This window comes from Callionymus lyra, chromosome 1 (genome assembly GCF_982586985.1).
Source record: "Callionymus lyra chromosome 1, fCalLyr1.hap1.1, whole genome shotgun sequence".
Classification (NCBI taxonomy): Eukaryota; Metazoa; Chordata; class Actinopteri; order Syngnathiformes; family Callionymidae; genus Callionymus; species Callionymus lyra.
The window spans coordinates 2,917,413-2,940,094 of NC_141818.1; the positions used below are offsets into that span (position 1 = coordinate 2,917,413).

Here is a 22,682-nt window from a genome sequence, read left to right on the forward strand (position 1 = left end):
GCATTCTTGTACTTTTCCGTTTAATATTTAATTCACTTTAAATTAAATTTTCATCAAAACATTTATCAAATTGAAAAGTAAAATGTACTTTTATTGTAATACACAAAGTATGAATTAAAAACAGGATTTCTTTAAAAAAACGAATGAAATAAACGTATTAAAACATATACTATAAAAGCACATTATTCATTGAAGACACTTGAACATTTTATTTTGACACAAAACAGTGAACACGAATCAAGATTATCGAAGGTGTGAGTCATGAACGCATGTGTGAGTCATGAACGCACACAAACCATGTTACTACACAACGGCCGACAACATCTGACCTCAAGCATCTTAAGTGTCCGGATTTTTTAAAAGTTGTTTCAGGAGCTCGACTGAGAGACGAAAACACAAGGTCGGATTATTAATCGTGTTTATTCCAGTCCTCAGATATATTGCACAAACATTTACACTGTAAAAGCAGACGCGCACACACACACACTCACGCACACACACACACACACACACACACACACACTGAAGTTGGAGCGATCGCACACAGCAGAACTGAAGCTTCTAAAACTGAAGGCAAGTGACGAGCGAGAACATCCAGACCTGCTCGACCACATCCCTCAACACCGGGAGAGTCGGCCATTTTGGAATGTGGACGAGCAGGAAGTGACGCGGGTTCATCTGACAAAACAGCGTTTGTTTAAGTCACGCCAGAGACACAAAACAAAATCTTAAATTTGATCTGCTCTGAGATAAACGAGGGAATGTGTGAGAGAAAGAAAAAAGGGGGCGGGGCCGATGGAGGGTCACATGGTCGGCCGTGAAACATCAAGACTTCGTCCACATTACCGTGGTAACGCAACGACTCAATATAGACGTCAAAAAAAAACCGCACGCTCAGCATTATTCGAAACCGTGAAATAGTCGTTTTTGAGAACAATAACATGAAATATAACAATGATCGGATCATTATTTAGAGTTTTTTTAAAATAAAATGGAGGCTTTGCTCAAAGGAACACGGTAGTGTGGACGAAGACTCGTGCTCGCCGTACGCTTCCGAGCGGAGATTGTCCGAAACGTCGACGCCTTCGTCCGGTTCGAGACGTTTGTCCGAGGTCGACTCTGACGTTCCCGCGCCGGCCGCCATCTTGTCACGCACGGGAACGTCGCAAGATGGCGGCCGGAGGTCAAAAAGCAGAAAGGCAGAGAGAGAGAGAGAGAGAGAGAGAGAGAGGCGTGTCCGCGGAGGACGGGTCGGCGACATCACATGACTTGACAGCAGGAGTTCTGTTTCCGGGCCTGCAGGGGGCGACACACGCGAGAGTTAGCGCACGAGAGAGAGAAGAGGACGGTCTCACTCACGGTCTTGTAAAAAGCCTTGGACTGGGTTCCCAGGTGCTCGGACTTGGCCACCAGGTCGTCCAGCTTCTCTCCGCGCTCCAGCAGACTCTCCATGGTGTTGTGCTGGAGACACGAACATCAACAATTCATCTCCATTTCCTCTTTTTACATTTCATTTTCTCTTCCTTCAGGACGTTCACTCCTTACGACTAAATATTTACTATATTTGAGCAACAATAAGATTTTAATTCGCAATTTTAACCAAAAATAATATTCGCAAGACGAGAATAAAAGTGTCAACACTCGTGGTGTGAGAATATTTATAATCGCTTTTATAAATGTTCTTCATAGATTAATTATTTGTATAAATCATTGATGTTTTTTTATCACAAAGCTACTAATTCAACAAAAGGTATATCAAATAAAATAATTCAATTTTTTTGAATGCACATTAGCATAAAACTTTTATAGCTTCAGTTTTTGTCGGTTGCAATTAAACATCCGGCCACTAGATGGCAGCAGTCATTTTAACCCTTTGCAGCTCTAGTAACAACAAAATCCTGCTTGATCCCGGCGAAGACTGGGGGCGAGAGGATACAGTGACTCCAGCAGCTTTTAAAGCTGATGTTTGGACATATTTTGGTTTGAAAACAAATTAAATCAGTTACGACTTCGTCAAGAGTCATGTGGTCTGTAAATACTACAACACCAGAGTCAAGTACTGGACAATACTACACATATATACTTGTTACTACAGTATCACTTTATATCTTATTGTAGTCCCTGTATCCTGAAAAGTATCGTGTCACCAGGTACACACCACTAGTCTACACAATCATGTCTGTGTCGTTACAGAGACGATAAGAACAACTTAAAAGATATTTTACCAAAATGATCTTGGTCTCGTCCAGCTCCGCCTGCACTTTGGTCATCGCGTCTGCTTCTCTGGGGTTCTACGGAGGAAGAGCGTCACTTCATTAAGATTCGAGTGAAATCACTGCAGCGTGAAGCTACACAAAAAATTAAAAACATATTAAAAATGATGTAGAAAGTTCACCGTTTTTGCCGACGCAGCACTTTTGTCTTAAACTCAAACTAGTTTTCCTGAATCACATCGATAGGATCTCACTGATGTATTTGAGGCGTGAAACAATCCATATGAAAACAGTCTTTATAATAAAATGAATTTGATTTATCAGCAAAAAACTTTTTAGGAAAAGTTTCAAAGTTCCCTAAAAGAAACACTTCAGACGCTGCAGTGTGTGTGTGAAGCGTCACCAAGACGGAGAGTAAACAAAGACGAACATCCTCTCTATCGTCATGACGACACCGCTGTGGATCGCCTACATAAACTGTTGTCAGGAATGTGTGTTACATTATACGTTTCGGTTGGACCTATATTGATGTGACACGATTAGAAAGTTTAGTCGACTCGTGGAAAGTTGGTACCTACTGTTCGGCGGAAAGTCCAGCCAAGAATGCGTTCGTGAAGAAGTAAGTCTATCTTATAGTGTTGTAAACGTGTAAAGTTGATGTTTACATGTGTGTGTTGCACGTGGGGGGTGCGTTAAATTTTATTTTTAATTAAAGTAGAAAGTATGACAAGAGATCTGTTAATTTGTGGTTCATTTTTTGTATAATGAACTTTCTTTGCTGGACTTCTCTCCATCTTTCTTAGTTCTCTGATTAATAAGGATAAATTAATCGTTTAATTAATCATTTTACGGATTAAGTGATCATTTAAAATGTAAGTCTTAATAGTTTTTTTCATGGTTTATCAACAGAATAATCGACTCAAATAAAAGCTGCAGTCAAAACAAATGGAAGGCGAACTATTGGTTAAAACTAACAGAATTTAATACAAGTTTTAATCCCAGTAAAGATCTTCAGGACGACAACACTGGTCCATCACTGACCTGGTATTTTAAGAGGTGAACGTCCAGAGCTTTGTAGTTGATGGTGTCAGGAGTCCCAGAGGGCCAGTCTATACTGCTCACCTGTCGGGAGAATTCTTCTAATACCTGCAACCACAACAACACATCAGCCCAAGAGTTCCGACCACGATCACATCCAGGTCCGTCTCACTTTTTCTAGCAGCGTGAAACACACTCGGGACGGGTACTCGTGGTCCGCGATGACGACGGCGCCGAGGCTGTCGTTCCTCACGTAGACGTGGCAGAGATATTCTGGAGGCAGAGACGCAGGATATGAAAATATAACAACAGTCTTCAGCTCAAGACGACACAAAGAGAATCACCTTTGATTCAGTTTTCTCTAAAATGATTCTTCTACTTCAAACCTTGTGTGTTGTCCCTGGGTCAAAGTGACCCAAAGGCCAGAAAACAAATGTGTTTGTGGTATCCCTTGTGCTCTCTCTGAGTCATAGTGACCCAAAGGCCAGAAAACAAATGTGTTTGTGGTATCCCTTGTGCTCTCTCTGAGTCATAGTGACCTAAAGGCCAGAAAAAAAATGTGTTTGTTGTATTCCTTGGGTTGTCTCTGAGGTCATAGTGACACGAAGGCCAGCAATAAAATGCGTTTGTGGTATCCCTCGTGTCGTCTCTGGGTCAAAGGTCAACGACCTCCTCCACTGCATATGTATTTATGGAAGCCAGGGAGGTGGTTCACCTTGACCCAGAGTTAATTCATTTTATTTTTGATTAAAGTAGAAAGAGATCAGTTCATTTTAGTTCATTTTTTTTTTTAAATAAAGAACTTTCTTTGCTTCACCTAGACCCAGAGACAAGACAAGGGATACCACAAACACATTTGTCTTTTGCCCTCCGGGTCACGTTGACCCAGAGATAACGCAAGTTATCACAAATGATCAAAATCACTTTGATTGCAAACGCTGTAAACACAAAATGTGATGTTGACACAAGAAAAGAATACAATAAAATAAGTGACATTATAGTGACATTATAGTGAGCATATAAAATATATAAATAAATCAAATATCTGAAGGTTTATCGTGGGCCAGAAAGAAAAGAATCACAGAACACAATGAAAACTAGGAAAAGAAAACAAATGGTTCTGATCCTGTTCAAAAGCAACGTCGCAGCTGATTATTGTTCCGATCATGTGATCAGCTGATCCCGATCACATGGTTTCCACCACGGACCGGATGAGAACCGTAGCAGTCCTTACGAAGTGGATCATTCAATATGATATTTACACCAATGATAGTTTCATTTAAGAACAAAACTGGGACACAGGAAGTAACCATGTCAAGAACTGTTTTATATAATAGAATAATATATGGATAAAAGAAAAAGACGTCTCCGTGTTCCTACCTTGTTCTTTGACTGAGGCACGACTTCCGACTGTTGTCCGATCAACAATCAAGGCACTGGTGAAGGTCATGAACTCCTGAACACTAGAGTAAAAACACAAAGTGCTTAAATTCAATTGTTGGACTTTTATGTTTGACACAGGAGTAGCAAATACACGCATTCGTTTACTAAATAAACCTAATGATTTTACCATATGTGCCTTAAAAGTGTGTAAAAAGTTATTAAATACACATTATTAAGAAAATCAAGGGCTGCACATTTTCAGCTCTGAGAGACAGTCACGCAACTTAATCCATTCTCATGCATCACATGACCTTCCTCACGTTTATATTTACTCGTTCAATACTCCTCTGAGCCTAAATCCGGCCAATCACGGAAGGAAACAGACACATTATAATACAATCAGAAGCAACATAAGGCTTGTTTTTTTAAAACAACACAACACTGTGGGGTGGAATCATCTTAACACAAGTGCACAAACATCATACTGCGATCACGCCTTCAATTCTTGTGGTTTCTCCAGTGAAACGAGTCACATTTAAATGTGGAATCTTCGTATTAAACTTTTAGGTGAATTCCTTGAACAGCATTCAGGAGGAAATAAACATCCGGCTTTCAAATTAAGAGCCTCGCAACAGTGTCTCGCAGTCCTTTATCATCACACTATGTACCGTTTAAAATGCACATTTGTTATTATTCATTATTTTGTGCCACATCCAACAATTGTTTACAAGATTTGAATCTTCTCCCAGATAATAGGTTTCAGATCATTTGAAAGGGCTCGTTGCAGATGTGATAAATCAATGCCTAGGGGCCCCTTACGCCGTGATTTTGATCCCCTACGGTGGGAATTGGGCCCCTACGCTGTGTCTCAAACGGCATAGGTCGGATTTTTTTTATTTTCCGCCTTTATTTCACAAAATTTGGCCTTCAAAATGTAGTAAATAGGGCTTCAGAGTTTTAGAAATCCCATATTTCCCGGGGAGGACCCCCCCCCCTACAGCACGGGCATTGGCTGCGCCGTGCACAGGTCCCCCTACACTGTGAAATAATCCTGGTAAGAACCCTGTATCCCTTAAAATATCACTAGATTTCAATGTCGTATTGTAAAGGAATTGATCATTAAATCATCATATTTTAACAATCCGAGCGATCCGACACTGTCAAACCTCCAGGAGGAGCATATGTGAACAGAGACATCATTCCAAGAGTTAAAACCTGGGTGTTGTATTTGACAAAGACATGTCTCTAGTTCAACACTGCAGAAAACTGACCACAAACTGTTTCCTTCAACTGAGAAAAATCACTAAACTTTGGAAAATGTTGTCACAACATGATCTGGAGCTTTTAATCCATGCGTTTGTTTCTTCTCATCTGGACTACTGCAACAGTTTGTTTTCATGTCTTAACAAGAAGGATCTGTCTCGCCTGCAGTTGATTCAGAACTCTGCAGCAAGAATTCTAACCTGCTCCACTAGAAGAACTCACATTTCTCCTGATCCTTAAATCTCTTCACTGGCTGCCAGTTTCTTTCAGGATCAACTTTAAAATTCTGGTTCTTACTGTCAGATCTATTCATGGTCAGACCTTCCATCAGTGATCTGATCCAGACTTACACCCCAGCTCGAGCTCTGAGGTCTGTGGATCAGAATCTACTGATGGTTCCTGAACACGGTTCAGGACCAGAGGAGAGAAATCCTTCCAGGCTGTTGCTCCTAAGCTTTGGAACGATCTTCTCTCTCTCTTTGCACTTGATGGATCTACTGACTCCTTTAAGAAACATCTTAAGACGTTTCTATTTGTTCAGGCTTTTCCTCGATTTTCTGGAACTCCTGTTGTTTTATCAGTTTTATCTTGATCTTTAAAGTATATACTTTATTGAATATTGTTTTGATTGTTTAAGCGCTTTGTCACCCTGGTCTGGAAAAGCGCTATATAAATAAAAATTACTTAATTACATCTTCATCAAGATCATCACAAAATGATCGACAGACAACAATGTTTTCCATTATTTATGAATTATGTCAATAATTGCATTTGTGGGTGATTTATTTAAGCATTTTAAATACATTTGAAAGTTGCATTTTCGCATTTGCTACAGGTCCACAAATGGAAACGTAAGTATGAGCCACACCATAGCATCACATGTGAGACTGACGAACATACATGTACATGTCAAAGTTGTTTGTGGCCAGTGGCTGATGACGTCATCTCACCTGGACTTCTGGAAGAAGCCGAACGATGACAGGTCGTAGGCCGCTTTGAGGAGGTTGGACTTGTTCGCCCCTTTATGGAGAACACTAAGGCTGTACAGTTTCATACTGCGGCCGGGATGATCGCCTCTCGTCGGTCAAATAGGGTTACACACCTGGGTGACCTGTTCAAGAGAGTTTAGCCTAGTAAGCTAACAACAACAACAACACAACTTAGTTTCGTTAGCATTCGAAGGAAAGTACTCGCATAAACAGCTAAACAACTCATAAATACACTTTGTTGTTATAGCAAACTCGATGTACATCGACACAGTTTCACAAGACAAACAATTACCGTCATGAGATTTTTAAAACTTAAAACGTGACTTGCTATGCTAATGCGACTGTTAGCATAGGAGGCTAATTTATCTTCAAAAGGCCTCGACAACTCACCGGCTTCACTCGGAACCACACACAACCTTTCCGCTTCAAGAGCCCACTTTAGTCTCACGCTGACGGTTCAAAGGATCTCGACAAGACCAGATAAAAGCATAAGAGATAAAAAACGACACTTGGTGACCACTCTCCACGTCACGATCCTCGACGGGTGCAGCAGGATATTGATTCCGGCTTCTACCGCTAGTTGGTTCCGCCTGAGTGTAAATAAAGATATTAGTTCCGATATTTGTCACGCATGATAGTTTGACATTTGTATAATTAATTCCCAAACATGTAATATTCCCTTATGACTAACGTGTTTTTTTGTATGTATATATTTTTCAATCACATAACTTTGTCTTTTGTTCTTAGAATTTACATGTTTCAATTGTATTTAGTTATTTGAATCAATGATAATAAAGACAATATGAATACTAATTTAACCCTGCATAACATAAATAATATTTGTTCTTATTTAGAATCTAATTTATTAACCCGGTTTATGGTTATTGTCAGAGGTCAAAACCAGGAGTAAAGATTATTCATTATTATATTATATCACATTATATATAGTGTATTTTATATTACATTTCAGTATCAGAATAAGAAAACCTTTATTGCCAGAGATGTAAGAATATTAAAGGATTGATTTTATGGTGCTGACAGTAAAGAGTAAGTAGAATAAAAATAATTGAATAGATATAAATAAAATAAAACGAAATTTAAAAAAGAAAGATGTGACATTTTAAATTAAATTAAATTAAATTAAATTAAATTAAATTGTCTGTCTTTGTGTGCCCTCCGACAGACTGGCATCCTGTCCAGGGTGTCCCCTACCTCTCGCCCTATGATTCTGAGATAGGCTCCAGTCTCCACGCGATCCCTACCCCGGGATAAAGCGTTTGTCAATGAATGAATGAAATAATAAATTAAATTAAATCATGCTTCTGGTTCAAATTGATCTCAGTCTCTTGACTGAGGGGAGCAGTTCAGGGAACAGGTGAACAAACTATTATACGTTCATAAAAATAATCTAGTCCTGTTGAATATTATACTTGTAAACTCTAACCTGTTAAAAAGATCAATAATAATTCATTTGTATTTCGCATTTTGGCTCTTTAGTGCTTTTCTCCAGAAGCCCGATCTAAATTTGTTTTCAGCCAAAAGACGTGACAAACTCAATTGATGTTTTAATCTAGTAATCTTGCTCCATTTAACAATTCTCTCCCAGCCACTTACCTGCGCACTAAATGTTTGTTCCACGACACAAGTGTGTCAGTAAATGGTTTCCAGGGCAACACACTAAATTGTCTCTGCACGGAAACTGCTGAACCATATGTTGACTGTTTGACTGCAACATGGGAAGAAATACAGTCCCCTTCCCAGAATCGGTCAACGTGGTCGCCTTAAGGTTGAGACCGGGCTGTGTGAAGGCAGTTTGATCTGATGCTCGCCATTTGATTCAGATTTTTTACTCCAGACTAGGTCTATACGTTGAGAACATCATCGGATGCGACAGAAACAATTCTGTGTTGGATATTGTTTTTGTTTATCTTAATCTGAATGTGTTTTTGCAGCAGAATCACATCACAAATGGATTTTGTGAAAGAACCGGAGAGATAACTTTGTGAGCCACTAACTCACATTTTTGATCTGACCTCAAACTTGAGTGACATGTAGACATTGAAATCTTTGGTCATGGAATGATGGGTTGGTGTTTTTGCGTGGTAATTTTTTTTAAAACACATTTACAATTCAACGTGCGAGTGAACAGCTCCTGCAGACGACTGATGCTCTGCTGCTCTTTTCTGCATTAAATCCTCGTCCTTCAAGGATGGATAAGGTAAGAATTAAGAACTTTGAAGAAACACCACTGGTTTGTCTCACAGAAAGAAAGTTAACACAACAATTAAAAAGTTCAAGGTAAAACAAACCTGAACAGTCAACATCTTTAGAATTTTAAGTTAACAAAAATCAGATAAAAGTTCTCTTTAGCGCCATCATCTGGCCAGTGTTTGACACTTCAAGTTACGACGGAAAGGATTTGTCGATTTATTCTATTTTTTTTCTATTCATGAGTTTTATATTTTATGTCTCAGCTAACGTATCTAAAGTGAAGCGAAAACAGTCCAAATAATGTCTCTTATTTTGTTGTGGACAGTTGGATATTCTATGTGCTTCAAAACCCAAGAATATTCCAGTTTTTCTTTGCCTTCGAGGAAGATTTTGATTGACCTTTGCAGATTATCACAAAAAAACAACATTTGTGCTGAATATATAAGTAAGTAAGTAAGTCATTTTTATTTGTATAGCGCTTTTCCAGACCAGGGTCACAAAGCGCTTAAACAATCAAAACAATATTCAATAAAGTATATACTTTAAAGTTCAAGATAAAACTGAGAACACAACAGGAGTTCCAGAAAATCAGGGAAGAGCCTGAACAAATAAAAACATCTTAAGATGTTTCTTGAAGGAGTCAGTAGATCCATCAATTTTTGAGTTATTTTGCTTTCTAATGAAGCAGGTTTTCTCTTCTTAAACCTGTGTGTGAATAATCTATATTTGAGTCACATTTGTCTAGAATGTCATCAGATGGTATTACACCGACTGTCGTAACTTTTGAGTTTGGACCTTCATCGTGACTCATCATCAGAGCCGCCGACGACATCGAAGGTCCAGTGTGTGGTTTAGTGGGTCAGAGTGGATGTCAGAGTCACGGTCGCAGTACTAAGAAAAGATCTGACCCCGGACTCGAGCTGATAACATCTGTTGGTTTTGGAGTTCATTCATCTTTCACTGTTGCTTATTTTAGACCCGGTTTCTATTTCTGGTCCACAAACACAGCACGACGTGACCTTTGTTGCCTTTTCTTTACGCAACATTAGTATTCTTACATTCTTGTTTGAACTATCATCATCATTTAACTGACTATAATACAATACACAAAGTTAACATCATTAACAAAAACGTGTATTGTTGTGTAAAGTAAGAAAAAACATGATTTGACCGAATTAAGGTTAGCGACTAATACTCTCTTTTCTCACACGCTAATCGCTAATGGCTAATAGCATAACTAGCAAACAAAAGGTGGATTTATTCTAAAATCTTCTACACAACCACATCAGTATAAAAGATTGACAAAAATATTTTTCAATCTAAATTTTTTTATTACTAGTAATAGAACGTGCAAAAAAAAAAGCGTATTTTTGTATTAGCTTACAATTAGTATCTTATCGATTAGCCTAATAGCATCAAACGGCTTTTTTTTTTAGAAATAACTTTCATTAAAAAGCCTTTGTGACAATATGAGATGATATTAGTGAGTAGTGAGATATTTGTATTACTATTAGCGGTTCATTTGAACACGCATATGTTTCATTAAATGTGAAAATTCAATAAAAAAGACAAAACATGCATAATTGAAACATTTTTAATTTGGTTAAAATGAAGTCCAAGTTTGAAACAAATGTCTGGCTTTAGCTGAATCAATATTAAAAACATCATGCAATGATTACAATACTTTTGATTATTATTTTTATTCTGCCCCCTAGTGGGAGTCTGTCTTAAATAAGAGTTTCTAACATTATCTTAACGAGTTTATCAGTAATTGTATTTTTGAGAAATGTTTCTGAACAGTATTTTTGTATTGTCACAAAAATTTTAGACGACTTAAATGTAATATTTATGTCCGTAGAGTCCACATCTAGATACACAAAAGTACTATATATAATATGTTATATTATATTTATTTAGTACTACTGAGACTCCTGTGTTTGTCTCAGTGTTATCTAGATCTTTTAAGTATATATTTTATTGAATATTGTTTTGATGGTTTAAGCGCTTTGTGACCCTGGTCTGGAAAAGCCCTATATAAATATAAATTACTTACTTTCTTACTTACTACGTATTATTATAATTATTACTGAAAGCAATTTTTTTTCTTGTAACCATTCGTTTAGATTTTAAGATTTTATATTAAAAAAAGGTTAAAAATCATAATTTTGTTTGACAAATGATCTATTGTACTGAAAATATTTTTAAAAAAGACATTATTTTAGGTGTAATTATAGGTATTTCAGACTTTATTTGAAGGGATCACGAGGTTTCTACAGCCTGAAAGTAGGTCAGTCTTTCATGGGCAGATGGGGAGTCGGGGTGGGACCGCGAAGGCCGGCCCACTTCACCTGGAAATATATACTCCTCACTCTTCACTCACTGATCACATCCACACTTTTCAAGATGCCTTGTGTCAGCTCGTGTGTGGAGCAGATGTTGGAGGTTCCTCGCGGGTCTTTAGTTAACAAGATCCACATGGTGAGAAGGTCCAGAAGGAATCCAGGCTCTGTTCTCCTCTCACATCTTCTCACTCCCACAGGTGGAGCAAATCCTGACGGAGTTCAGGCTGACCATGGAGGAGCTGAAGGAGATCATGGAGAGGATGCAGAGGGAGATGGAGCGAGGGCTTCGCATCGAGACTCACGAGGAGGCCAGTGTGAAGATGCTGCCCACCTACGTCTGCTCCACACCCGAGGGATCAGGTAGGTCGTCCGCTTCTGCCACACGAAACAAGAGTTCCAAGCATTTGAACCCGTGTTCAGAGGTGGGAGACTTCCTGGCCCTGGATCTGGGGGGCACAAACTTCCGAGTGATGCTGGTGAAGGTGGGCGCAGACGAGGAGAGGGGCTGGAGAGTGGAGACCAAGAACCAGATGTACTCCATTCCTGAAGACGCCATGACAGGCACGGCTGAGATGGTGAGTCTTTCACCGGGTTGTTCGTCGTATTACTTCACGTGAGGTCAGAACCAAATTGTGGCTCAAATCAAACTAGATTAATGGTATATTGATATAGATAAGATAAGGGACAGAGATTATGTAAATTTAATGAAAAGACAAGATCAAAATTCATCTCATACTTTCTGTTCCTGGCAAATATACATTTTAAATATATACTTCTATTAATTATCCATTAAATATGCATTTTTGCTAGTAATTTTCTTACTTAACTTAAATTTTTTTGACTAACTAAGACAGATGTTTATCCAGTATTTCCACTGATGAACAAGCAGTTGCTTGTGTAAAATAACATTTCCCGATTGGACAAATAATGTGAATTAAATCACTTTTTTTTTCACTCATATTAACGCTGAAAAACTCGTCCAAGCTTGTGTTGCAACACCTCTCTGTCCCACTCCCTCTCAGGGAACTCAGCAGTGCAGTTGCATGTAGCTTTTTATTGACAAGAAGTTGAGTAAAGACAAGGACAGGGTCTCAGATTATCCAATATTCTATGAATCTTCTGGCTTGGACACATTGACAAATCCTGCCGACGCCAGTGAATCCAGTGTGACATCACAGTTACTTCCTGCTTCCCCGCAGCTCTTCGACTACATCGCCGAGTGCATGTCGGACTTCCTGGACAAACATCACCTCAAACACAAGAAGCTCCCGCTGGGCTTCACCTTCTCCTTCCCCGTCCGTCACGAGGACATCGACAAGGTAACAGTTGATCTGAAACCACCTGCCGTTGATGTTGAAACCACTTCATGTCCTTCACAGGGAATCCTGCTCAACTGGACCAAAGGTTTCAAAGCGTCCGGCGCAGAAGGAAACAACGTCGTGGGTTTACTGCGAGATGCTATCAAGAGACGAGGGGTGAGAGTCGGGCGTCTTCGTGGCTTGAGTTCTGGGCTCATTGTTTTTGTGTTTGTAGGACTTTGAGATGGACGTGGTTGCCATGGTGAACGACACTGTTGCTACCATGATCTCCTGTTACTACGAGGACCGCAGCTGTGAAGTTGGCATGATTGTCGGTGAGTCTTTACATGATTTGGGTGAGTCTTACGTGATTGTTGGCTAGTCTTAGATTATTGTTGGTGAGTCTTATGTGATTGTTGGCTAGTCTTAGATTATTGTTGGTGAGTCTTACGTGATTGTTGGCTAGTCTTAGATTATTGTTGGTGAGTCTTACGTGATTGTTGGCTAGTCATAGATTATTGTTGGTGAGTCTTACGTGATTGTTGGCTATTCATAGATTATTGTTGGTGAGTCTTACGTGATTGTTGGCTAGTCTTAGATTATTGTTGGTGAGTCTTACGTGATTGTTGACTAGTCATAGATTATTGTTGGTGAGTCTTACGTGATTGTTGGCTAGGTTTACGTGATTGTTTGGGAGTCTTCCGTGATTGTTGTTGAGTCTTACATGATTGTTGGTGAGTCTTACATGATTGTTGGCTATTCTTAGATGATTGTTGGTGAGTCTTAGATGATTGTTGGTGAGTCTTACGTGATTGTTGGTAAGTCTTAGATGATTGTTGGTGAGTCTTACGTGATTGTTGGTGAGTCTTACGTGATTGTTGGTGAGTCTTAGATGATTGTTGGTTAGTCTTACGTGATTGTTGGCTAGTCTTACATGGTTGTTGGCTAGTCTTACCTGATTGTTGGCTAGTCTTACATGATTGTTGGCTAGTCTTACCTGATTGTTGGCTAGTCTTACATGATTGTTGGCTAGTCATAGATTATTGTTGGTGAGTCTTACGTGATTGTTGGCTAGGTTTACGTGATTGTTTGGGAGTCTTCCGTGATTGTTGTTGAGTCTTACATGATTGTTGGTGAGTCTTACATGATTGTTGGCTATTCTTAGATGATTGTTGGTGAGTCTTAGATGATTGTTGGTGAGTCTTACGTGATTGTTGGTAAGTCTTAGATGATTGTTGGTGAGACTTACGTGATTGTTGGCTAGTCTTACCTGATTGTTGGTGAGTCTTACGTGATTGTTGGCTAGTCTTACCTGATTGTTGGTGAGTCTTACATGATTGTTGGTGAGTCTTACATGATTGTTGGTAAGTCTTAGATGATTGTTAGTGAGTCTTTACACAATTGTTGGTGAGTCTTACATGATTGTTGGTGAGTCTTACATGATTGTTGGTGAGTCTTACGTGATTGTTGGTAAGTCTTACATGATTGTTGGTGAGTCTTACGTGATTGTTGGTAAGTCTTAGATGATTGTTGGTGAGTCTTTACATGATTGTTGGCTAGTCTTAGATGATTGTTGGTGAGTCTTACGTGATTGTTGGCTAGTCTTACATGGTTGTTGGCTAGTCTTACCTGATTGTTGGCTAGTCTTACATGATTGTTGGCTAGTCTTACCTGATTGTTGGCTAGTCTTACATGATTGTTGGCTAGTCTTACATGGTTGTTGGCTAGTCTTACCTGATTGTTGGCTAGTCTTACATGATTGTTGGCTAGTCTTACGTGATTGTTGGCGAGTCTTACATGATTGTTGGCTAGTCTTACGTGATTGTTGGTGAGTCTTACATGGTTGTTGGCTAGTCTTACCTGATTGTTGGCTAGTCTTACGTGATTGTTGGCTAGTCTTACGTGATTGTTGGCGAGTCTTACATGATTGTTTGTAAGTCTTAGATGGTCGTTGGTGAGTCTTACGTGATTGTTGGCTAGTCTTACATGGTTGTTGGCTAGTCTTACCTGATTGTTGGCTAGTCTTACATGATTGTTGGCTAGTCTTACATGGTTGTTGGCTAGTCTTACCTGATTGTTGGTGAGTCTTACGTGATTGTTGGTGAGTCTTACATGATTGTTGGCTAGTCTTACGTGATTGTTGGTGAGTCTTACATGGTTGTTGGCTAGTCTTACCTGATTGTTGGCTAGTCTTACGTAATGGTTGGCTAGTCTTACGTGATTGTTGGCGAGTCTTACATGATTGTTGGTAAGTCTTAGATGGTCGTTGGTGAGTCTTACGTGATTGTTGGCTAGTCTTACATGGTTGTTGGCTAGTCTTACCTGATTGTTGGCTAGTCTTACATGATTGTTGGCTAGTCTTACATGGTTGTTGGCTAGTCTTACCTGATTGTTGGTGAGTCTTACGTGATTGTTGGTGAGTCTTACATGATTGTTGGCTAGTCTTACGTGATTGTTGGTGAGTCTTACATGGTTGTTGGCTAGTCTTACCTGATTGTTGGCTAGTCTTACGTAATGGTTGGCTAGTCTTACGTGATTGTTGGCGAGTCTTACATGATTGTTGGTAAGTCTTAGATGGTCGTTGGTGAGTCTTACGTGATTGTTGGTGAGTCTTACATGATTGTTGGCTAGTCTTACATGGTTGTTGGCTAGTCTTACCTGATTGTTGGCTAGTCTTACGTGATTGTTGGCGAGTCTTACATGATTGTTGGCTAGTCTTACGTGATTGTTGGTGAGTCTTACATGGTTGTTGGCTAGTCTTACCTGATTGTTGGCTAGTCTTACGTAATGGTTGGCTAGTCTTACGTGATTGTTGGCGAGTCTTACATGATTGTTGGTAAGTCTTAGATGGTCGTTGGTGAGTCTTACGTGATTGTTGGTGAGTCTTACGTAATTGTTGGTGAGTCTTACGTGATTGTTGGTGAGTCTTACATGATTGTCGGTGAGTCTTACGTGATTGTTGGTGAGTCTTACGTGATTGTTGGCTAGTCTTAGATGATTGTTCGTGAGTCTTACGTGATTGTTGGCTAGTCTTACGGGATTGTTGGTGAGTCGTACGTGATCGTTAGTGAGTCTTATGTGATTGTTGTGAGTCTTAGATGATTGTTGGTGAGTCTTACACAATTATTGTTGAGTCTTACAGAATTGTTGGTGAATCTTACACGATTGTTGGTGAGTCTTACACGATTGTTGATGAGTCTTACGTGATTGTTGGTGAGTCTTACACGATTGTTGATGAGTCTTACGGGATTGTTGGTGAGTCTTACGTGATTGTTGGCTAGTCTTATGTGATTGTTGGTGAGTCGTACGTGATCGTTAGTGAGTCTTACGTGATTGTTGGTGAGTCTTAGATGATTGTTGGTGAGTCTTACACAATTATTGTTGAGTCTTACATAATTGTTGCTGAATCTTACACGATTGTTGGTGAGTCTTACACGATTGTTGGTGAGTCTTACGTGATTTTTGGCGAGTCTTAGATGATTGTTGGTGAGTCTAAAACAATTATTGGTGAGTCTTATATAATTGTTGGTGAGTCTTACGTGATTGTTGGTGAGTCTTACGTGATTGTTGGTGAGTCTTACGTGATTGTTGGTTAGTCTTACGTGATAGTTGGTGACAATCAACAGCCTCAATGATCTGCAGGTACCGGCTGTAACGCCTGCTACATGGAAGAGATGAGGACAGTGGAGCTGGTGGAGGGCGAGGAGGGCCGGATGTGCGTCAACACGGAATGGGGGGCGTTCGGTGACCACGGGGAGCTGGAGGACTACAGGCTGGAGTACGACCGCGTGGTTGACGAGTCCTCGCTCAACCCCGGCCATCAGCTGTAAGTGCCTCCACGTGTCACGGCAAACATCATTATCTCAGGGTCATTACCAAAACGTGCCAAACACTCTACCTGGTGTTTTCGTGGATCCATTAGCCAAACATCCAAGTCACATGACCCTCACCGGAGGTGTTGCCGGGAGTTGCTAAGTCACGGGCCGCTCCTCTCGAGGCTGTTTGGCAAACGTGCACGTCAGAGTTGAGTTTGAGGAAGGAGGCTCCAGATTAATGACCCCTTCTTTGGTGACCGCCACAGTGCCTGTCGCCCTAATGACTGTTTACCCTCGACGCCGATGAGGCCACCACAGCGGCAACTGCTGAGACCTCATTTAGCCTCTTAAGCTCTGACGTCACCCCCTGTGTTTGCTCGCAAACTTCCTCCACAACAACAACTACTCACCCGCGAGCTAACGGTGTAGCATCACGTTTGTGGGATGATGAATGAATGTTTTTGTCGCGGCAGCTACGAGAAGCTGATCAGTGGCAAGTACATGGGGGAGCTGGTGCGGCTGGTCCTGATGAAGCTGGTCAACCAAGACCTGCTCTTCAACGGAGAAGCCTCGGAGATGCTCAAGACTCGCGGCTGCTTCGAGACGCGCCACGTATCGCAAGTGGAGAGGTGAGTCTTAGATGATAAACTTTCCCTTATTGTCTTAATAACACAAGATTAAATCCATTTCTCTGAAAATAAAATGTCAGCAAAAGACAAAAGTTGAAACATTACGAATTTTCAAATCATTAAGCACTATATAAATACAAATTACTTACTTACTTACTTATTAAGAGTCTCACGTATCGCACAGTAATATTAAATAATTGAGACACACCTGAAAGACAATGACAAACTGGGTGTTTTCTGAAGAAAATTTCCAACTACAACATTGGAACTAATTTAAAAAATATGAAACCAAATTAAAAGCTCGTTAACAAGATTAAAATTTCGAAAAACACATCTACAAACTCTGAAAAAAATGTACAATTTTCTGAAACAATTTTTTTCTGAAAAAAAATTACAAAATTGTATTAATTGTATGTATATTTTTTGCAATGGAACAAAATCCAAATTTCCTGAAACACATTTACAAACTAAAGAACAAAATAAAAAGTTTCCTGAAACACATTTACAAACTATAGAACAAAATAAAAAGTTTCCTGAAACACATTTACAAACTAAAGAACAAAATAAAAGTTTCCTGAAACACATTTACAAACTATAGAACAAAATAAAAGTTTCCTGAAACACATTTACAAACTAAAGAACAAAATAAAAGTTTCCTGAAACACATTTACAAACTAAAGAACAAAATAAAAGTTTCCTGAAACACATTTACAAACTAAAGAACAAAATAAAAGTTTCCTGAAACACATTTACAAACTATAGAACAAAATAAAAGTTTCCTGAAACACATTTACAAACTAAAGAACAAAATAAAAGTTTCCTGAAACACATTTACAAACTATAGAACAAAATAAAAGTTTCCTGAAACACATTTACAAACTCTTAACCCTTGCCTTATCTCAGGGTCAATGTGACCCGGAGGCCTGAATCCGTCAAATTGTTTCAGGAAATTGTCATTTAGTTTTAGAGTTTTTACATTTTTGGATTTATTAGGAAGTTGTACATGTTTGTCAGATTTTGTAAAATATTTCCCAGGAAATGTTTTAATTTTCAGGGTTCGTGAATTTAATTTTGCACTTCTATAAAACACAAAATTTTAAACTTCAACAAGGACAAAAGTTTTTCAGTATTCAGTCACTGAGAAGGTTCACTTTAAATAAGCATGTGTAACTCAGTTAAAGTTGTGTTTGTACAACTAAAAATGGCGTTAATGGTTCATATGTCGCGCTTTTGATATGATTGACCAAACCTGACCAACAAATCATGCCACCTACAGGCCTGGCATGTGTACTATATGTTTTTTGATGCTCGATGAAACCTTACAAATCATCCAGACGGTTCATCTTTTAATCACCAACCATCTTCTCTAGTGACACCGGGGACAGGAAACAGATCTACAACATCCTGTCGTCGCTGGGCGTCCTGCCTTCAGAGCTGGACTGCGACATCGTGCGTCTGGTCTGCGAGAGCGTCTCCACTCGCTCCGCCCACTTCTGCGGCGCCGGACTGGCCGGGGTCATCAACCTGATGAGAACGAAGCGCAGCCAGGAGGCGCTGAAGATCACGGTGGGCGTGGACGGCTCCGTCTACAAGCTTCACCCGCGGTACGACGACCCGGCGACCCCGGGAACTATTCTTGTCCTTCTAAACTTCTTTTTTTTCTGCTCTTCTTCAGCTTCCGCGACAGGTTCCACAAGGTGGTCTGGGAGCTGACGCCGCACTGCGAGATCACCTTCATCCAGTCGGAGGAAGGCAGCGGTCGCGGCGCCGCCCTGATCTCAGCCGTGGCCTGCAAGATGGCCGCCTGCCTGCTGACACACTGAAGGCGAACTCCTGCAGAGACTGTTTCAACAACTCAACGCTTGAGAGCAACTGCAGCTTTGAAACTGATCCTCACGGTCGTGTGACGACAAACATGCAGCTATAACTACACAACCATCATGAAGCTAGTAGACGCTATTTCTCATTTAGAAAAACATCAACTCTTTGTACATTTAAATTCTGCTGTGCCGTGGTTTAAATATGTATATAGTCAAAGTATGCGTGATAAATATTTGCTGTAAATAAAAAGTACTTAATTAAACTTGTTGTGACCTTGAACTAGTCTGAAGGAGATAAGATAACAAAGTTGCTGTGTAACTGTTAAGTACATATATATATTAATCTGATGATACAATACGTATTACGATACAGGGCCAACGATAAGATACTGTAGTAACAAGTATATATTTGTAGTATTGTCGAGTACTTGACTCTGGTGTTGTAGAATTTACAGATCACATGACTCTTGATGAAGTCGTAACTGATTTAATTTGTTTTCAAACCAAAATATGTCCAAACATCAGCTTTGAAAGCTGCTGGAGTCACTGTATCCTCTTGTCCTCAGCTATGAATAGTTGCTCTAATTTAGCTTGACAGGCATATCAAAGGAATGCCAGGAGTGCCACAATTGAGTAATTAAGCGGAGATGCAACACATTATCATACAGTAGTAACAAGTATATGTTTGTAGTATTGTCGAGTACTTGACTCTGGTGTTGTAGTATTTACAGACCACATGACTCTTGACGAAGTCGTAACTGCTTTCATTTGTTTTGAAACCAAAATATGTCCAAATATCAGCTTTAAAAACTGATGCAGTCGACTGTATCCTCTTGTCCTCAGTCAATCCTGAGATTTTGTAGGTTATACTATACCTTTTTAACGGCAGAATGACTGCTGCCATCCAGTGGAAATTAAGCGTAATTGCAACACAAAAAAAGGAACAAACAGTGTGAATATTTGCATGTTAATTTTAAATAAAAATAAAAAAATCGAATTATTTTATTTTAAACAAATTATTATTGAAATATAAATCAGGAAAAAACTATGAATAAAATATGATTTGTTTAAAACAAACAACGACAGAATATTACTACGGTATTGTGAAAAGAAATATTGCAATATATCAGTGTATCGGTATTTTAATTTTAACAATATATATAGAATTGTATAGATTAAAAAAGAAAAAAAAAATTCACTTGAAGTAATGTAGGATCCTAGCTCTAGTAGATGAGTGAGTAAAAGTAAAAAGTAAAAAAAAAAAAAGGGAAGGAAGATTAACTATAGGGATGGTAGAGAAAGAAAAGGAAAGAGAAGAAAGGAAGTATAAGAAGGACAAAGGTAATAAAGAAGGATGAAACACAAAAAGAAAATATTCAAGAAAACAACTTACGGTGATGAAAAAAATAAAAGTAAAACAGAAATTGGAAAGAGAGGAAGAGATCATATAAACAAAGGAAGTAAAACAAACATTAATGATTTAATTTCATATATTTAACAAAAAAAATGACTCTTTTATTATTTAAATGCATTAAAAACCATCATCTTTGGTCATCGTGGACACCAAGTGGACTCTTATCTCTTGACCACAGTGTTGTCCATGTAGGGGTCTCTGTGGCTCCCACAGGTTATTATGGGAGAAGAAAGATAAGGCGGCGATACTTAAAGCTCGCCCGACATCACGCCCGAGAGAACGCGACATCATCATCACCCGCCATGGTACGTCCTCGCCTCGCTTTGATGAAATATTGTTGTTTTTCTTCCTGATGTTGACGTGTGTGTTGTGCAGGCGAGCAAGAAGGCGTCCAACAAGAGACAGAGAGGAGGACAGAAGTCCTGCTCCAACGTCTTCTCCATGTTCGAGCAGTCGCAGATCCAGGAGTTCAAGGAGGTGACTTTGAAATTAAATGTTGATTAAATGTGATAATAGTATTATTGTGATATAATACAATTATTTACAGTCAATTATACTTCAGACCAGTTACATTTAATTTACTATTACGCTAATAAAACATCTTAAATACAGCACAAACCCTCGTGTCTAACAATATTTAATGATTAAATAATACTTCATAAAAGTGTGTTTAAAGTGAAATTTTAAATATTTAAAGTTGTTGGAAAGTTATAAATGAGGATGTATTTAAAATAAAAGTTGAATCTCTGCATGCTGTTTAAATAATGGCTACTTGTAGCATGCTAACTAACGTGCTAGCTCGCAGCTAAGCTAAATGCTAACTCAACAGTGAAAAATATTTTACTGAGGTTAAGTCTTAGATACATATTGAATGAACGCAAATTGATTGTTCAACTTAGTGTTTTGATTTCATCATGATCATTTCTAGTTGTTTTAGCTTTTTGTTATTAAAAGGAAGTGACATTACAAAATAAAATAACACGGCTCTCTATACCTGTCATCTATTGTGATGATAGATAAATAGCTTTATTAATACGTGAATAAATAAATAAACGTGCAAATAAACAATGAAATGAAGAAACATATGACTTAATTTCTGTTGAAAAATGCTGTTATTATTTATTTTAACATTTTAACTTAAATGTACTTGTACATTTCATTATCTATATTTTAAGTTACTTCCTCATGTATTGATTCATGTATTTATATATTTTGTATTCATTTCCATTTTCCTATTTTTCATCTTTTATAAGTTTTGTGTCGATACATTTATCTCTATCTCTAAGATATATAATTTATCTTCCTTTAAAGTCAAAGAGTGATTTGTTGATGTGTTTTTATTTAAATGTTTCCTTCACAGGCCTTCGGCTGCATCGACCAGGACAGAGACGGCGTCATCAAGAAGCAGGACTTGAAACAAACATACGGACAACTGGGTATTAAAATAAAACTTGAAAAAAAAGATGTTTTATTTTAATTTTCTTTACTTAAACTATAATTTTTTTCGTTTAATTTTTTATTTAATCTTTCTCCTCCACCTTAATTGTTTTTAGTTTTTTTTTCAGTGAATTGTTTAAAAAGGAAATGTCATAAACGTTATTATTATTATTAAATGATCAGGAAAGCTGAACGTGAACGAGGAGGAGCTCGACGAGATGCTGAACGAAGGCAAAGGACCCATTAATTTCACCGTCTTCTTGACTTTATTCGGGGAGAAACTCAACGGTAAATCTAAAAAAAAGAAAACTCGCCACAACATAATAAATCTACTGTTTTATAAATCAAAGCTGTCTTTTTTTAAGGAACTGACCCAGAAGACACTATCCTGGCTGCGTTCAAGCTCTTCGACCCCAACGGGACCGGCTTCGTCAATAAAGACGAGTAAGACTTTCGGAGTCTCCAATATATTTTCTGTTAATAATCAATGTTTCTTTTAGATTCAGGCGACTCCTGATGAACCAGGCGGACAAATTCACGGCAGAGGAGGTTCGTGCTCAGACTTCGTCGTCACTGTTGACGTCTTAATACTAACATTTTGCTCTTCTTCAGGTGGATCAGGCCTTCGCTCTCGCCCCCATCGACCCGACCGGCAACATCGACTACAAATCCCTCTGTTACATCATCACACACGGGGACGAGAAAGAAGAATCTTAACCCCGATTTAAAACTGTACTTGAAATAAAGAGGATCTTCTTGCTTCATCTCTTCTTTTTTGTAAAACAAGCCCCGGTTAAACAATAAACCTCCACAGGATGATGATTACAAGC

The 22,682-nt window shown here is 38.8% G+C and overlaps 3 protein-coding genes across 3 annotated transcripts; 2 read left to right on the forward strand and 1 right to left on the reverse strand.

Annotated features, from left to right (window-relative positions):
• Positions 1 to 401: 401 nt before the first annotated feature.
• Positions 402 to 7,438, reverse strand: ykt6 (YKT6 v-SNARE homolog (S. cerevisiae)). The gene is made up of 8 exons (XM_087788059.1): positions 7,277 to 7,438; positions 6,848 to 7,008; positions 4,632 to 4,714; positions 3,424 to 3,524; positions 3,255 to 3,359; positions 2,226 to 2,291; positions 1,360 to 1,461; positions 402 to 1,296 (listed from the first exon to the last, which is right to left on the reverse strand). Exons 2-8 carry the CDS (start codon positions 6,949 to 6,951, stop codon positions 1,261 to 1,263), a joined length of 597 nt encoding a protein of 198 aa, XP_087644185.1. The 5' UTR covers positions 6,952 to 7,008; positions 7,277 to 7,438; the 3' UTR covers positions 402 to 1,260.
• A 4,062-nt stretch (positions 7,439 to 11,500) lies between these two features.
• gck (glucokinase (hexokinase 4)) lies at positions 11,501 to 19,004 on the forward strand. The gene is made up of 10 exons (XM_087785793.1): positions 11,501 to 11,575; positions 11,637 to 11,799; positions 11,860 to 12,014; positions 12,639 to 12,758; positions 12,819 to 12,914; positions 12,973 to 13,072; positions 16,380 to 16,563; positions 17,026 to 17,181; positions 18,552 to 18,785; positions 18,857 to 19,004. The coding sequence occupies exons 1-10, from the start codon at positions 11,501 to 11,503 to the stop codon at positions 19,002 to 19,004; spliced, it is 1,431 nt and encodes a 476-aa protein (XP_087641919.1).
• Positions 19,005 to 20,790: 1,786 nt separating this feature from the next.
• Positions 20,791 to 22,569, forward strand: myl7 (myosin, light chain 7, regulatory). Its single transcript, XM_087788039.1, has 6 exons — positions 20,791 to 20,892; positions 21,776 to 21,851; positions 22,036 to 22,140; positions 22,218 to 22,296; positions 22,353 to 22,401; positions 22,465 to 22,569. The coding sequence occupies exons 1-6, from the start codon at positions 20,857 to 20,859 to the stop codon at positions 22,567 to 22,569; spliced, it is 450 nt and encodes a 149-aa protein (XP_087644165.1). The 5' UTR covers positions 20,791 to 20,856.
• The last annotated feature ends 113 nt before the right edge of the window (positions 22,570 to 22,682 follow it).